Raw genomic sequence first — 15,547 nt, forward strand, 5'->3', positions numbered from 1 at the left:
CTGCTCGATCTACCCTCTGGGGTCCCTCAGCAGCGTGCACCTCGATCCTGTACCGTGTTTGTTATGACCCCCCCCCCAATGAGCACACCAGTGAGGGAGGGCGAGACGATCGAGGGGTCCCGTACCATGCGGAACCGACCCTATCAAGTGCTCAAGTGCTCAAGGGATGGGAGGACGGACGCGGGACGGCACGTCTCGAGCCTGTTGAAACAGCCTGTGGGCTGTGAGAAGATTAAATTCTTTCAGGGCGGGGTGGATCGGGTCGGGTCGGGGTGGGGCGGGGTTGCTCGGGTCGGGGTGGGGCGGGGTTGTGGAGCGTGGTGGGGATGTCGGGGTTCGATGTCGGGGTGGGGAGTGGGTGGGCGCCGGGGTGGGAGTGGTGTGACTGCTCCTGTGGTGCGGGCGACGGTTTCTGAGGAAGCCGTCGCCCGCTCCTCGCCTGTCGCGCGAATCGTGTCATGCGACCGCCTCGTTCTAAAATTCTTTCTGCCCCGAAATGCAGCGCCCAAAGTTGGTGCGCGCGTCCCTAAAGTCAGGCCACAGATGACTCGCCATCGCCCCTGGTGCTCGAGCTCCGTCGCGCTGCTCATCAGCGGCATCGCGGACCGGCTGCTCGACGACCCATTCGCGCAAGACGGCAGCGGCCTACGCCCTCTCTTCGCCGACCCCACCTCCGAGGGCTGCCTCCCGTCGGTTGATGTCTTCCTCGTGCTACAGGTGCGTGGTGGCCCCGGAGATCTGTTGTTGAGAGGGTAGCCCGGTCCGTGGGGGCGCGACGCCTCCCATTCCGGTTTGCCTGTCTTGGTGCGCCTAGCTTGACCACCCCCTACCCACCGCTGCAGATGCAGGGGGCGGTTGCGTGGACGGCCAGCGTGATCCAGCCCGCAGCTGCGCCGGAGCGAGCCCGCCTGGTCACCGACTTCAAGGCGCTGGGTGCGCGCGAAGTTGTCGTCGAGCTACTCGACCAGGCACGCCTCGACGCCGAGATCGAGGCGCTTCGAGAGGCAGTCGTACTCCACGGGCGGCGCGGCGTCTTCGCCACGGCCGAGGCTTGGTGGGGCGCCGCGCGGCAGATGCCCAACTTTGAGAGCCGATGGCAGACCAACGGCCACATGCTGCACCTGCGTCATCTCGCGTTTCGGCTCGCCCACTCGGCCGCTCCGCAGTACGACGCCTACCTCTACATGCGGGAAGATAACCTCTTCTTGCCTCCGCTTGTCTCGCTCTCCGCACTCGCGCCCGCGCTCGGCGTCGGCGCATCGGTCTCGGTGCGTGAGCGGGCAGTGCGGCCGACGGTGCTTGTGGACGAGCGATGCGGCTTTGGGAGCTACTCCGACAAGATCTACTTTGCAAACGCCGCTGCCGCGCGCGTGCTCTTTGGGGAGACCTTTGACGAGCACGCCCGGCACCTGGCGGCGTGGATGCAGGGCGCCATGCGCGCGTGGAGCGACCCGACGCATCGACGCCACCCCACGTGCCCGCGTGGCGCACCGGCGGGTGAGTCTTGCTCCCCCAACGACCCGCTCCAATCCGAGTACGCCTTGCAGGAGCTGCTCGACTCTGAGAACGTGACGGTCAAGAAGGTTGCCTTCCACCGCACGGACGCGCGGACCTTCAACCGCTCAGCCGTCGGCCTCCGCCGGTACTGCATCCCGTGGGTCTACGTCGGGTGCGCCGATCCGCCCAGGCTCGTCGGGATGTGCCCCATCTCGCACGCCGATCGCAACGCCCTCGCGCTCAAGCATCACAATGCCGCCCGCGCCGCTGCCAACGCCTCATCGAGCCACCCCAAGCACCTCGTGGGCGTAAGGCACCACGCGCCCATTGGCGGCAGCCGCCCTAATGTCATCTCTGGCGGCGCTGCCAGTCCCCCTCCCGCCCCTCCCTCGGGCCGGCTAAAGGAGGGGGAGCAGCAGCAGCACCAGCAGCAGCATCCGCGGCAGCACCAACAGCAGCAACGTCAACCGGCAGGAGCAGGAGCAGCGGAAGCAGCAGAGGGAGCAGCGGGGCACCCTCGCTCGAGCCATTCATTCGTCAAGGAAGTGGTGTCGGATCCGACGACAGGGCGAACGAGGTGGACGGGGCGTTGGAAGAGCGTGGAGGGGGTTGGCTGACTCTCGATCGAGCGCGTGCACCACGGGCCCGTCCCCTGGTCAGTGTCAGAACAGTGTGAGCGCCGTGCGTCCAGTCAGTCGTACAACATGTACACATGTATCTGTCAATGTGTATTATGTCACAACGCGATAGAGAGACTTTCACGACACACCCAGCGCGCTCGAGAGACAACGCGCGCGACCCCGCAGGCGCTCGGCGGGCTCTGAAGCCCCCCGGCCCGACTGACAGGCGGGCCACCCCCGTTGCCCCGTATTTACCGTGGATTATGCGTGTACACGGGGCGCGTGGCCCACACTTGTCGGGTACAAACGGCCGGAACCTCGGTGTGCTGTGGTGGTCCGTATGGTATGAAGAAGCTACCCTCCGCCTCTCGACGAGAGAGAGAGCTGCCAGTCCACGACGGCGGACGGCGGCATCACGCCGACGTCGGTGAAGAACCACGTGACCAGGCGGGCGGGCGTCGCGTCGCGGGTCGGCCGCTGCCACGACGGCGGCCCCGACGTGAGCGGCAGCGGCGGCAGCGGCGGCGCCAGCTCCTCCGCGCCCGGGGTGCCCGCGCGGCGGAAAGTGTAGTGCGGCGCCGCGACACAGAACGGCACCCGGTGCGCCGCCGCAACGTGCGCGAGCGTGAGGGCGCCGATATCGCAGATGGCGCCGCCGTCCTCGCCGACGGCGTGTGCGGCGCACAGCACCAGCTGCACAAACGGCATGCATCGCGCCGCCGCGCCCGGCTCGATCATCACCACCGGAGCCACGCCGGCGAGCGCCGCGGCGGTGGTGTGCCCGGAGCCGTCGCACCTAGGATTAGGGTTGGGGTTGGGGTTGGGGTTGGGGTTGGGGTTGGGGTTGGGGTTGGGGTTGGGGTTGGGCTCAGGGTCAGGGTCAGGGTCAGGGTCAGGGTCAGGGTCAGGGTCAGGGTCAGGGTCAGGGTCAGGGTCAGGGTAAGGCGTCAGGGTCAGGGTCAGGGTCAGGGTCAGGGTCAGGGTAAGGGTTAGCCGTCGCTCCTCCCTTCCGCCACGAGGACTGTGAAGTGCTCGGTGGCTGCCGCCGTCGAGAGGAGCTCCGTCACCTGTGGGACATGTCTCGGACACGTCTCGGCGCGCGTCACCGGACGTGGCGTGGACGAGAGCAGCCCCTCCACCGCCGGAGACGCGCCCAGAGTCAGTACACAGCCAAGGCTCCCTCCGAGGCAGCCGCAGCCCACGCCGCCCCAGCGGCCGCCCTCGCGCACGTCGCCGCCCGCGCCGTCGCCGCCCGCACCGTCCGCACCGTCGCCGCCGCCCGCGCCACCCAAACCGGCGGCCGCAGCGCCACCCGCCGCGCCACCTCCGCCGCCGCAACCATCACCGCCGCCGCCGCCGCCATCGCTCCTCTTCCAAGCGATCCACGCGCCGACGATCGAGTCGCTGTAGAGGGCGGCGGGGCGCGGCGTCGCCGCCAGCATCTCTCGCAGCGGCCTGTGGACATGTCTGGGACGCGTCGTGGACGATGGACGGCCGTGTCTCCGCCTGCACACTCGCCAGCTTGCCGGATGGCGTGGGCTGCGATCTGCGAGGTGGAGCGCGACGCGAACGCGATATAACGCTCGCTGCGCCGGAGGAGCGCATCCCGGGCGAGCGCCGTGTCGCTGCGGTGCATGTCGGCAGCGGCGGCAGCGGCCAGGGTCGAGGCTGTCGCTGCGCCGGCGGCGGCCGACGCCGCCACGTCTGAATGGCCAGCGAGCGATGGCCAGACGACAAGGGAGAGGAACATCGTGCTGGCCAGCCGGACCGCGCACCGCTCGCTGCTGTCGGGAGCCGCCTCGACCAGCTCGTCTGCGGCCGCACGCAGTCTCACATGCAGCCGGAGCAGCGGTGGCAGCAAGGCCGCGTGGCCGACCTCGCCCTCTGCCGCCTCTCGCGCCGCCTCTCGCACCAATTCGCCGAGTTGGTGGATGGCGGACAGCGCGGCGACGTCCGGCGCAGGCATCGGCGCCCTAAAGCGCGCCGCTGCGGTGGCGATAAGAATTCAGCAAGAAGTAAGGACAAAGGAACCAAAACGAGCAAAGCAGACGGCAACCCCATAGGCGCCGTCGAAGAGACCGGCCCACCTGGCGATAAGATAAGAAAATCGGCTCCGCGACAAGGGATGACAAGAAATTCTTTGCAAAACAGCCCGCCCCCGCCGGCGAAACGTTGCTGCGGCGCGCAGCGTAGAGGGCCGCGTGTAGCCCTCCTTTTGGTATTATATAAAAATTGCTGCGCACCAATGTGTGCGGGGGCCGTCCGCGCGCTGCTCTTCGCATGGCTGCTAGCTGCCACCGTCCGCGCCACTGCTCTCGCGGCGGCAGAGCCGTCACGGCGCCAGACGTGCTGCAGCGAGGACGCGGTGACATGCGGCGTCACTTGCAGCGGCTGCCTCCCATGCTTTGGCTGTATCGGCCCTGCAGCCCTGAACCCGCTCTGCTATCCGTGCGTGGGGTGCATCCCCTGTCTAACCTCTTGCGCAGAGTACCTGGATTGCTACTCCACGGAGCCCGACTGTTCCAACTCGATGTGGTGGGGCACGCCTCCTCGGGCGCGGAGCTGGACGGTGGGCACAGAGAGCTGCGCCTCGCCTCCGTGCGCGCTCATCCTCGCCTTCCACGGCTGGACCATGTCGGACGAGCTCATGCGCGAAGTCACCGACATGGACAGGATTGCCCAGCAGCACGGGGGTGCGATCGTGGTCTACCCGGACGGGATTGGCGTGGACATCTGGTCCTGCTGGAGCATCCCCAACGCAGCCAACCTGGGGCAGTGCCTGTTCGACGCGGGCGTCGACGACGTCGGATTCGTCGATGCTCTCATTGACCGGATGATCGAGCGCTACTCCATCGACGCAGGGCGCGCGCACCTAGATGCGCAGGGACGAGGCCACAACAGCCTGCCCCGAGCCGCACACAGCAGCCCTCGTTTCACCACATAGCAGGGACGAGGCCACAGCAACTCCCGCCCCGAGCCGCACATAGCAGCCCTCGTTTCACCACATAGGCGGGTGTACGCGCTCGGCTTTTCCAACGGCGGGATGATGTCGCTGAACCTCGCCTGCCGCCTCTCGCACCGCATCGCCGCCTTCGGCGCCGTGGCCACCGGGCCGATGGTCAGCCTCAGCGGCGCGCTCGCTGTCAGCGGCTGGAGCTGCCCGTGGGGCGACCGGCGCGGTTCCATCTCGGGCATCTTTATCCATGGCACGAGCGACGAGATGGCCTTGTATGACCTCGCCCCCGGCACAGCGCAGTGGTTCGCCTCGCAGCAGTCCTTGGCTCACGTGGCGCACTCGTCCTGCGGGCCGTTCTCGTCAGCTCGCGGCATCTCGTGCAGCAGCACAGTGTATACGTCCACCGGGACGCCAGACGCAGCCGATGCCACCATCGCCCTCCTCTCCGTCGAGGGCGTCTGTCGCAGAAGATCCGCAAGCACCCAAGTTGATGTTGCAGTTGTACTCATTCTGCTCAGCCTCCGTGCCGAGCAGTTGGCGGCCGCTGTGCCACCGTGCGCCGAGCCTCTGTGCCCAGCCAATCACCACGGCTCGCGCAGGTGCCCATGGTGCCAGCCAACGTATCGAGCGTAAGCCGGAAATGCTGTGCGGCAACACATCTCGCTTGTGTGCCGCACCAGCTCTCATGTCGGCCTCAGTGCCGCACTGCTCACTCCGTGCACTCACCGGTCGGTACCATGTCAGGAAGTAGGTTTGAGTTCACACTCTCCAACAAAAACCGCGCCGCCGCACCCGGCCCAGCGCCGCTCTTGCGCGCTCACGGATATGTGTGTATGCAGCCCGACGACCCTACCGCCTCGCTGCGCAAGCTCCTGAACATTGGAGGCCTGCCCTTAGATGGCGGCTCGCCCACGCCCGCGCTTCCCGGTGCCGACCCTGCCATCGTCCACTCCGCACTCCCTGGCGCCGATCCGGCCATCTCCCTGGCGCCAGAGCCGGCTCGCCGCGTCGCATCGCCGGCGCAGGGCCTCCCGCCCGGCCTCAACCTCGGGAGCGGCATCGGCGGCCCGCCCGCGCCGCCACTGCCTCTGCCGGGCATGCCACCGCTCGGGCAGCTGGCGCCGCAGCCGCTCTTCCCCGGCGCGATGCCGGCAGATCCGCGGGCGGCGGCGCCGCTTCCCGGAGCGATGCTCCCCGGGGCTGGGCTACCGCTGCCCGGCGCTGACGCTCTGTCGGCCGGCGGCCTCCCCGCGCCGGCCGGCGTGGCACCGCCACGCCGTATGCTGTTTGAGCGAGCCGCGGGCGGCGGCTGCGAGGGTGCCGAGGCCGGGCTAGCCTCGCTTGCCCTCTCGGAGAGCCTCCCTCCTCCCCACGTCGCCGCCGGGGTGGCGCCGGCCGAGCAACCCACCCAGCTCCTCTCCCAGCTGCTCCCGCTCCCACTCCCGCAGCCGCCGCAGCAGCCGCCGCAGCAGCAGCAAGTGCTGTGGCAGCAGCAGCAGCAGCAGCAGCAGCAGGCCATCCAGGCGCTCCCGCAGGCGCAGCCGCAGGCGCAGCAGCAGGCGCAGCCGCAGGCGCAGCAGCAGGCGCAGCAGCAGGCGCAGCAGGCGCAGCAGCAGGCGCAGCAGCAGGCGCAGCAGCAGGCGCAGCAGCAGGCGCAGCAGCAGGCGCAGCAGCAGGCTGCGGCGGCGGCGGCGCAGCAGCTGCAGCGGCTGCACCACGACCAGCAGCGGCTGCTCGCTGCGGTGCGCGCGCCGCCGCCGCCGCAGCCGACCGGTGCCTCGACGCCGCTCGAGGTGAGGCAGTGGCAGGAGGGGCAGGCGCGGCGGCAGCAGCAGATGCTGCTGCTGCAGCGGCTCCAGTCGGAGCAGCAGCGGCTGCACCTCCTCCTCCAGCCAGCGGCTCCGCCCGGGAGCGGGTCCACCCCCCCTCCGAGAGGCGCCGCTGTCTCTCCGCCGGACCCGCCGAGCGCGGCGCGCCCATACACGGACCAGCTGGCGGCGCAGCGAGACCGCGCCGCACGGCAGCAGCGGCGGAGGGGCGCGCCGCACCGCGCGCACCGGCAGAGCGGCTACCTTCAGGCGCTGAGCGCCTCGGTCGAGCGGCTCGCGGCGGAGCTCGCGCCGGGCGAGGAGGACGCCGCGCTGCGCCAGGCGCTCATTGGCAGGCTCCAGTCCCACGCCAGCGCCGTCGCGCCGGGCGCTAAATTGCACATGTTTGGCTCCTGCGTGTCTGGGCTGCACTCGAAGGGCGCCGACCTCGACTTGACGCTGGTGCCGGAGGCGGGCGCCGAGGAGTGGCCGATGGAGGCGCAGCGCAAGATGATCGAGCAGCTGGCGGAGGCGATCAAGGCGGGTGGCGAGATGAGGGCCGTCCACGCGCGGCCAAAGGCGCGGGTGCCGATCGTCGCGTTGGAGGACGGCGTGAGCGGTCTCTCGTGCGACGTCTGCATGTGCAACCAGCTAGCGCTGCTCAACTCTCGCTTGCTGCGCGCGTACACGCAGCTCGACCCGCGTGTGCGCCCGCTCTGCGCTGCAGTCAAGCACTGGACGAAGCGGCGCTGCATCGCCGACCCGTACCGCGGCTCGCCCTCCTCGTACGCCTGGGTCCTGCTCGTGCTCAACTACCTGCAGACGACCTCGCCTCCCGTGCTGCCGGTGCTGCAGGCGCTGCGCGGCGGCGGCTGGGGCCCGACGGGCGAGGCGATGCAGGCGGCGACGCACGACGGGCGGGTGTTCGATTGCTCTTTTTGCGCGGACGTCGAGTCGGTGCGCGGTGCAACGGAGCGGCTCGGCGTCAACACGCAGGGCTTGGGTGAGCTGCTGGTCGGCTTCTTCCGGTGCTACGCGCGAGAGTTCGACTTCAAGGGCGGCGTGGTGTCGGTGCGGACGGGAGGCCACCTGAGCAAGCACGAGAAGGGGTGGACTACCAAGGAGCGCGGCTTCCGCGGCGACCGGCACCTCTTCTGCATCGAGGACCCCTTCGAGCTGACGCATGACCTCGGCCGCGTGTGCGACCCGCAGACCCTCTCCGAGGTGAAGCAGGAGATCGCGCGTGCGCACCAGATGCTCGGCGCAGAGGCGCCGCTGGACGAGGTCCTCGAGAAGTGGGCGAGGAGCGACGAGCAGCGCGACCAGGGCGGCGGCAAGTAGGCGCCCGCCTCGCTGCCGCTAGGAGCTCATTCCTTTTGGGGCGATGCGTCCCGCAAGCGCATGTGGCCCGCGCTGGTGCGCTCGCAGCAGTCCGCGAAATGTGCCTGGTGCCGACCGCGTGCAGCAATGAGCAAAGTGTGAGGCAGAGTTTCCTCAAACCGCCGGAAAAAAGCGAGAGGCGTGAAGACAGCGAAATAACAGTTAATACGGTAATGGCGGTGCAGTAAGACAAGCACTAGCAGTACCCCGCAGAGCCGTAGTCAGCACAGGGGCGGGAGGGAACAGCTACAGCGTAGTCCCGTTAGAGCCGTAAGAGCCGTACGTACCTACGCTACCCGACCACGTTTGCACGCCACGCCGCGCCGCCGCCGCCGCCGCGCCGCAGCGCGGCACGCACAAGCGCGCCGTCGCTGCGCGCAAGACGTCCATCTATCAAACTATCTGCGCGTCGACGTGAACTCGCCAAAACTGTGAGGCAATGTAGCGCTCACCTCCGCCATGGCCGTCTCGAGCTTGGCGAGCGCAGCCACAGCATCCGGGGCGTTCGAGTCGTAGAGGTTGACGCTTTCGTTTAGGTACGTATTGCCGTCGTAAAGGTGGTACAGCTGGTCGTCGTCGAGGTAGTAAGGGTAGTGCTCGGGGAGCTCGCCCTTGAAGAGGCGAAGGTACTGCCTGTGCTCCGGTGGAAGGCCCTGGTGGTCCACCGGGATGCCTTGGTCTGCGAGCGCCTGGATGAGGGGAGGGGGGGGGGGGTGAGGACGTTTCTAGCAGCATCCTAGCACGGTCTTGGGGCAGTGGCAGGTGCTCGGCGGTCACCTGGACCTCGGGCGGGAAGCGCTTGGCCAAGTACTTCCAGCCGTCCCACGACACGACCGCGCGCGTGTAGAAAACCTCGAGCAGGATGTACCTCCGCCACATCCACGGTTCCGGCTTACCCGCCGAGTTGACGGGCCCACCCTCGAGAAGGGGTCGGAGGCTCTTGCCATCGAGATGGAGCGGCTTGGGAGCCGGCGTCGTCACGTCGCCCGTCCAGATGAGCGCGCCGTCGAGAGCGCATCCGGTGGTCTTGGTGCAGCCTGCGTGAATTTCCGCCGCGGTGCACAAGCGGGCGCTCGCTGCAAGGCAGATGGCCTCCGCTTCGGCAAAAGTCGAGGATCGATGGCACTGCGTACTCCCACCCGGGCCAAAGCCAGCGTCTGACTCTGCCCACACGGCGCAGTCCGCGCCCTGCCTCCAGGGAGCGGCCCTCACGGTGTCCGAGCAGCAGCGCACCCCGTACTTCTCGTCGAGAAACACGGTTTTCTCCAGCACACCCAAGGCGTGGCACTGCGGGTTCGCGTCGCCGCCCCCGCACGCGACGAGCGCAGTCGTCGGGCCCGGAAGAGGTGTCAAGCTCGCGGCGTTGACGCCTAGCCAGCGTGCAGGAGTGCTGGGGAGAAGGGTCGTAGAGGTTGAATGAAGCGTAGTCGAGGATGCCCGTGTAATCTCGGACAATCTGGGTTATCTCGGGACGTCTCTGCTCACCCGCGTAGTCGAGGATCGTCGGGAAGACGTCGAGGTGGTAGGCAAGCAGCTCAGTCCCGGCCTAACCGCAATCTCGCCACGCTCACTGCAGGCAAACCATGCAAGTCACGCGGCGGTGAGCGCGTGCCACAGCTGGCGCGACGGTTCCGGGCCAGTTGACAATGAAGGGCACGTTGGTGGCCCAGTAGCAGGTACCCTTCCCAATAACGTCTGCCTGGTGGTCCGAGATGTATATGGTCATTGTTTGCTCACGCATACCGAGCTCGTCGACCTTGGCCATGAGCGTCTCGACTGCATCGTCCATCCAAGTGATGGCCTGCCGCCAGACAGTGGGATGTTGAGGGAAGTCGAGGGTTGGATGCTCGGACGATTGGGCGGTTTGAGAGGGCCGGGTGACGGGCGAACTGGTGCTCGCCTGGAAGTCCGGATCCGTGACGCCAGCAGCTAGTGCACGCTCATAGACGGTGCCTCGCGGCTGCAGGTGCTCCTGAGGCCACTCCTGCTGCGTCATGCCCTCATACTTGATTCCAAGAGGCGTCACGTATGCCGGGTTATTAAGGCTCAACCGAGTCGGCGGCCCATGCGGCGCGGTGAAGGCATAATAGAGGAACCACGGCAGCTTGACTCGCTCGGCTTGCCCCAGAAAGGCCAGAGCCCCGCCCGTCACCCACTCGAGATTGTGGTACTTGAGCTCAAACGGGATGTCGTTGTTCACCTCCACAGCACCAACGTTTGAGCGGTAGACGCGGTCACACACCCCGAATCCGAACTCTCTGCAGTGCTCTCGTGTCAAGTTGTTTTGCCGCTCGAGGAGCTCGTAGTCTTGGTAGTGGGGGCTCGGGTCGTACGGGTAGATGAGCCGCGGAGCGCCAAGATGCCACTTCCCCACTGCGCCCGTCAAGTAGCCGTGGTCTTGCAGCGCCATCGCTATGGTCATGTCGCCCTCGATGAGGTAGGTGTTCCACTGAATACTGAGGAAGGGACGGGCGGAGAGCGTCAGGGGCCGCCCCTAGGGAGGAGCGGGAGATAGCGGTGGCAGCATGGCTTGAAGCTCTCGCGAGGGTGGAGTCGTCGGTGGCACCTTACGGGACCTCCCGCCGGGTAGTCATTGAGGAGATCTTGGCTGCGCGAGGCAAAGCGGCCGTTCAAAGCGCTCCACCGGCTCGGTGTGCACAGCGTCGATGTCACATGCCCACCCATGAACTTGACGCCCCCGCTGGCAAGCTTGTCGAGATTGGGCGTGTGCACCTGGCAGGGGGGGGGGGGGTCTGAGGCTGCGACTCGTCTTAGTCATCTCTCCCTTTTTCCAGTACTGAGCGACCGTATTGGTGGTCTGCGCACCTTGCCACCGTACGCGCCAAACTCCTCGAAGCTCTGGGTGGTGGAGGAGGGGAGCGTCAAGCAATGCGGTTAGAGAGTTGAGGGGACGGTAACAGAATACGTTAGAGCTTTAATACTCTCGCAAGTTGCCTGATCGTCAGAGTAAATGAGGAGGAAGTTTGGCGGCGGCGGCGGCGGCTTGGGTGGCGACTGCGGCGGCGGCGGCGGGGGCGTGCACGTGAACAGGTCGACGACAACCCCGCCCGATTGCCATAGCTCCTCGCAGCTTGAAGAGAGGCGGCACCTGCAAAATAAGTCGCCCACAAGAGGTATCACGGGTCATGACAGAGGTGACACGGCCTGGTTGTCTGTGTCGCGGGGAGGAAAGGAGGTGAATCTTGAAGGCGTGCCCTCACCACTTCTCTTCAAAGTCCCCTTCCGAAAAGTAGGAGACAAAGGCGCACTTGGTGTTGCTCTCGCATCGGGCCAGGCATGTGGCGAGATTGGGAGCGAAGCCGGCGCGCACAAGTCCGTCGCCGCAGTAGGTGGTGGTGGACTGAAGCATTGGGTGAGCACAACTCTTCGGAGACGGCGGGGGCGGCGCTGGCCGGGACGGGGGCGGCGCGGGCGGGGATGGCAAAGACGGCGGCGCTGGCGGCCTACACTGCATGCATCCCATGCAGCTTTTCCATCCGCACTTGGTGGGCCACTCCTTGCTGTTCCAGGCACAGTATCGAACGCACGGAGGAGACGGCGGAGCTGCAGAGCTCAGGGACCTTCGCCTTGCCGTTTGCAGCTGAGGTAGTGGAGCCTGCGGCTGCTGCGACTGCGCAGACTGCGGATGCACGGTTGGCAACGCATAGCACGAAGGTGTGAGCTGGTGCAAGGCCATATATGCGGGTCTGGCGATCGTGCGTCCGCACTTTTTGCCCCCGAAAGTGCGGATTCCGGCAAATTCCTGGAAGTCATCAAACGGAATGGGCAATTCTGCATTTGAGCACTAGAGCACTGGATAGGGTCGATCCCGCATGGTACGGGACCCCTCGATCGTCTCGCCCTCCCTCGCTGGTGTGTTCATTTGGGGTGGGGTCATATACAAACACGGTACAGGATCGAGGTGCACGCTGCTGAATGAAGCAGTTGTCATGCTCACATGGCGCAAAGTGAGCGTGAGGGTCGGCCCGCAGGCGGATATGGTTTAGATATGGTACGGCTCTACTAAGAGGTACGGTACGTAGGGTAAGGTAGGTAAGGGGCAATTCGCCTTCTCTTGGGCTTACGTAGGGTCCACACACACACACACACACAGTTGTGTTGGACGGAGTAATCTTGGAGAAGATAACCGGACAATGCATTTCCGCACGCATAAAGTAAGGCCACAATAACCCTGAAAGATACCACGACCGACTGGCCTACATCCATGCAGCTTGCAAAGCTGCCAAGTGCGCCGGCTTCTCAAGACGCAATGGATGTCCACATGTGGAGTCAAGCATCGGTTGGGCAATGTTGGATGGCGGCCAGTTGGGCAATGGTTGAGAACAGCAGGAACCCAAACAGTTTAGTGGCAACATATGGATGGATCTCCTGCCACAAACCATGGTTGCAGCACTGGGTACAGCAATTTCGTTGAACACATGGCTCTCCTCAAACACGCGCAAAGCAGACGTGAACTCCGGCCACGCATCGCGCGGAACGTAATACAAATCAACCCATCCAATAGCCCCACGCCCAACCACGAGCAAGGAATTTGCGTTTTGCAAGCAGGGTCGCATTGTGTTCTCTGTCCCACCACCATCCATGTGTTGGAATGTCCGCGTTGTCGCTTATCTGGGGCACACCAGCAGACATTACATGCATGGATATGTAGGAGCGTATATTTGCTCGAACAATCGAAAGAAACTTTGGTGTGACCCACATATCCGCATGCATGGCAACATAACCCTGCAAAACCTTGCCCGCCGACCGCATATTTGAAACAAAATCAGCTACGCACACCATTGAATATGTATCTGCCGTCGCACCGCCCAGCCTGAATGCGCCTTCACCGTTGTCATTTTTGCAGTCATGACACCCGAAACCACGATACATTTTATGGTTGCAAGGCAGGGGACCAGGAGATAGGAAGACAACTTGCTCAAAGTATCTTTTGTAGATGCGCAGAACCTTGAGTTTTCGCACATCTTGTAACTCACGGCCTGAGTAAATGTGCAGATGTGTGATGAAGAGAACGACGGGAAGTGGTTGCGTCAAGTTTTCCCAATCCCGTCCGCTGATCGAATCGAATAATCCGACGTACTCTTGATAATATCCCAACTCCGTTTCCAGTCGCTCTACCTTGCTGTAGCAGATCAAAAATGTGAGCATTGACATGCTCAATCCCATGAAGGCCATGATCTGAAGGCAACGACGCCCTGAGAGTGTGGAAGTCACAGCTGTTTCGTCGCCACCGACTGCGCTAAATTCATTGCGGCCCCAAATGGATGCAACCATGCGACCAAAGCTCGGACGGCCGTCGGCCAGAAGGGATGAGTAAACTGATTCTGGCTTGAGCACCTGCGAGCGGGAGGGGGCAGGCGGTGCGAGGTTGAGGGCGCCGTCGGGCGGCGAGCGAGGGCGCATCACAGGGCGGGGTCGGTGCGGGCGTGGCGAGTTCCGTGAGCAACAGGCGGCGGGGTCGGTGCGGGCGTGGCGAGTTCCGTGAGCAACAGGCGTCGCGTGGATCCAGGCCCCGGGGCGTGCAGCTATGGCGGCCATCAAAAGTGCGAGTCGGCGGGAGCCAGCGCGAGATTTTGTGGTTGGGGCCTATCTAGATAGCGACCACTCGTCGCTGACGTGCAAAAAGAATTTTTTCCGGCGTTGCGTCGGGTTGTTATCCCTTTTGGGTTGTCAAAATTCTTTCTTTTTGTTGCCCTAATCCCAACCAGGGGTTGTCTGCTCTATTTACAGTGGCCAGGGGCGGGGCTTGCATTTTTGCCGTCGCCAGTCGCCCTACTCTTAGAGAGAGAAATGAGCAAGAGTGCCTTAGTCCCCCGGCCAAGCAAAAGGATGTCGCAAACCGGAAGCTCCGACGGAGTTCCTTCTATTACGCGTACCATGCTACGACCGCGTACGGAGCCGAGGCGGTTGGCGCCAGGCGCGTCCGTGCCCCACCCTCGACGCCCGCGCGCCCGCCCGCGCGTCCGCCTCCCTCCGGCCCCGGCCCGCCCCTCTCGCTCCTGCGGTCTCCCGCACCACACCGCCAGCGCGCAAGGATCGTCTGAGGGATGGTCCGCACCTCCCTCAAATGGCGCCTTGCCGTAACAATGGCAATATGGTGTGCGTGCGCACGACCACGGACAAGATCGTTCGTGCCCGCTCGCGCCCGCCCGCCTTCCGGCCCGCCCTGCGACGCCCACTTCCCAAACAGCTTCCCGTTCGTTACCGTCACCGACTGCCTGTGTTGCAGGTCGATCAGGACATCCCCACCCCGTTCCCCGGAACGGCCGGACGTTAAGGAGGAGAGTACAGCCTAGCCGACGAGCTCGTCGCGCGCGTGTGCGCACACTAGGCAGCGACCGCTGGTGCGTGCCCCACCCTATGCGCGCCGCATGCGCCCCGCCCCGCCCTGACCCTACCCACCGTCAACGACGTGACACTGCTGCGAACCCGGGGATTTGAACCCGGCGATTCCACAGTTGAAGGTCTACCACCGCGCGGTGCCCTGCCCCGCCCCGCCCCGCCTGCCCTGCCCGGTCCTGCCCGGCACATCCGCTCACTTCACCTTGCCTCGCACTCAACAGGCCTGTGAAGCCAGCAGCTCTGCCAGCGCGTTCGCTCCTTGCTGCTGCCGCAGAGCGGAGGCGCGTACGTCGCCTCGCTACTCTCGCGGCGAAGCAGCTGCCGCCGCCGAGACGCGAAGCGGCGTCTGCTGAGGAGAGAGAGCCAGCGCGGCGGTCGCCGACGCCGCCTTCGAGCTGTGTGCCACCTCTCGCCGGCAGGACAGCTCTGCGCGGCAGCGGACATCAGCAGCAGCCGCCACACCGCCACCCGCCGAGCACGCCGTCGCTGCCGTGGCACCGAGGGCCGGAGCCCGACTCTCGTACAGTCGAGCGGCTCCAAGGCCAAGCGCTGACACACACAGGGCATGCCGCGCAAGGAGAGCGCGCCTCGAGGGCAGCAACTGCGCGTGCGTGCCGCGCGGTCCTTTGTGGCGCGAATGTACTGTGCATCGGTAGACCTCGTGCGCGCGTGTACGTCTTGTCGTCGCGGATGTCACAGAGTGTGTATTGCTACAGTACTCTACGTCGAGTAGTAATGAAGACTCTACACACACGCGCGCACACGCGCTCAAAACTCCAACGCGACGGTAAACCAGTGGTTGTCCTGGCCGACGCTGCTCGACATGCCGGTGTTCACGATGTAGACCGACGGGCTGGCTCCGGCGCCTCCACCGCGGCGTTCCAACACGCCTGCGAGGAGGCCATCTAGCGAGACGACGGCCA

At 65.5% G+C, this 15,547-nt stretch overlaps 3 protein-coding genes across 3 annotated transcripts; 2 read left to right on the forward strand and 1 right to left on the reverse strand.

Annotated features, from left to right (window-relative positions):
* Positions 1 to 4,362: 4,362 nt before the first annotated feature.
* Positions 4,363 to 5,061, forward strand: EMIHUDRAFT_205109 (Phospholipase/carboxylesteras-like protein; the record flags this gene model as incomplete). Its single annotated transcript, XM_005779527.1, has 1 exon — positions 4,363 to 5,061. The coding sequence occupies one exon, from the start codon at positions 4,363 to 4,365 to the stop codon at positions 5,059 to 5,061; it is 699 nt and encodes a 232-aa protein (XP_005779584.1).
* A 2,372-nt stretch (positions 5,062 to 7,433) lies between these two features.
* On the forward strand, positions 7,434 to 8,222 carry EMIHUDRAFT_64375 (hypothetical protein; the record flags this gene model as incomplete). The annotated part of the gene is made up of 1 exon (XM_005779528.1): positions 7,434 to 8,222. The coding sequence occupies one exon, from the start codon at positions 7,434 to 7,436 to the stop codon at positions 8,220 to 8,222; it is 789 nt and encodes a 262-aa protein (XP_005779585.1).
* Positions 8,223 to 8,248: 26 nt separating this feature from the next.
* On the reverse strand, positions 8,249 to 10,946 carry EMIHUDRAFT_205111 (putative arylsulfatase; the record flags this gene model as incomplete). The annotated part of the gene is made up of 7 exons (XM_005779529.1): positions 8,249 to 8,326; positions 8,714 to 8,950; positions 9,039 to 9,631; positions 9,747 to 9,807; positions 9,877 to 10,062; positions 10,144 to 10,755; positions 10,833 to 10,946. The coding sequence occupies 7 exons, from the start codon at positions 10,944 to 10,946 to the stop codon at positions 8,249 to 8,251; spliced, it is 1,881 nt and encodes a 626-aa protein (XP_005779586.1).
* Positions 10,947 to 15,547: the final 4,601 nt, after the last annotated feature.

Source organism: Emiliania huxleyi (assembly GCF_000372725.1).
Source record: "Emiliania huxleyi CCMP1516 unplaced genomic scaffold EMIHUscaffold_23, whole genome shotgun sequence".
NCBI classification, from domain to species: domain Eukaryota; phylum Haptophyta; order Isochrysidales; family Noelaerhabdaceae; genus Emiliania; species Emiliania huxleyi.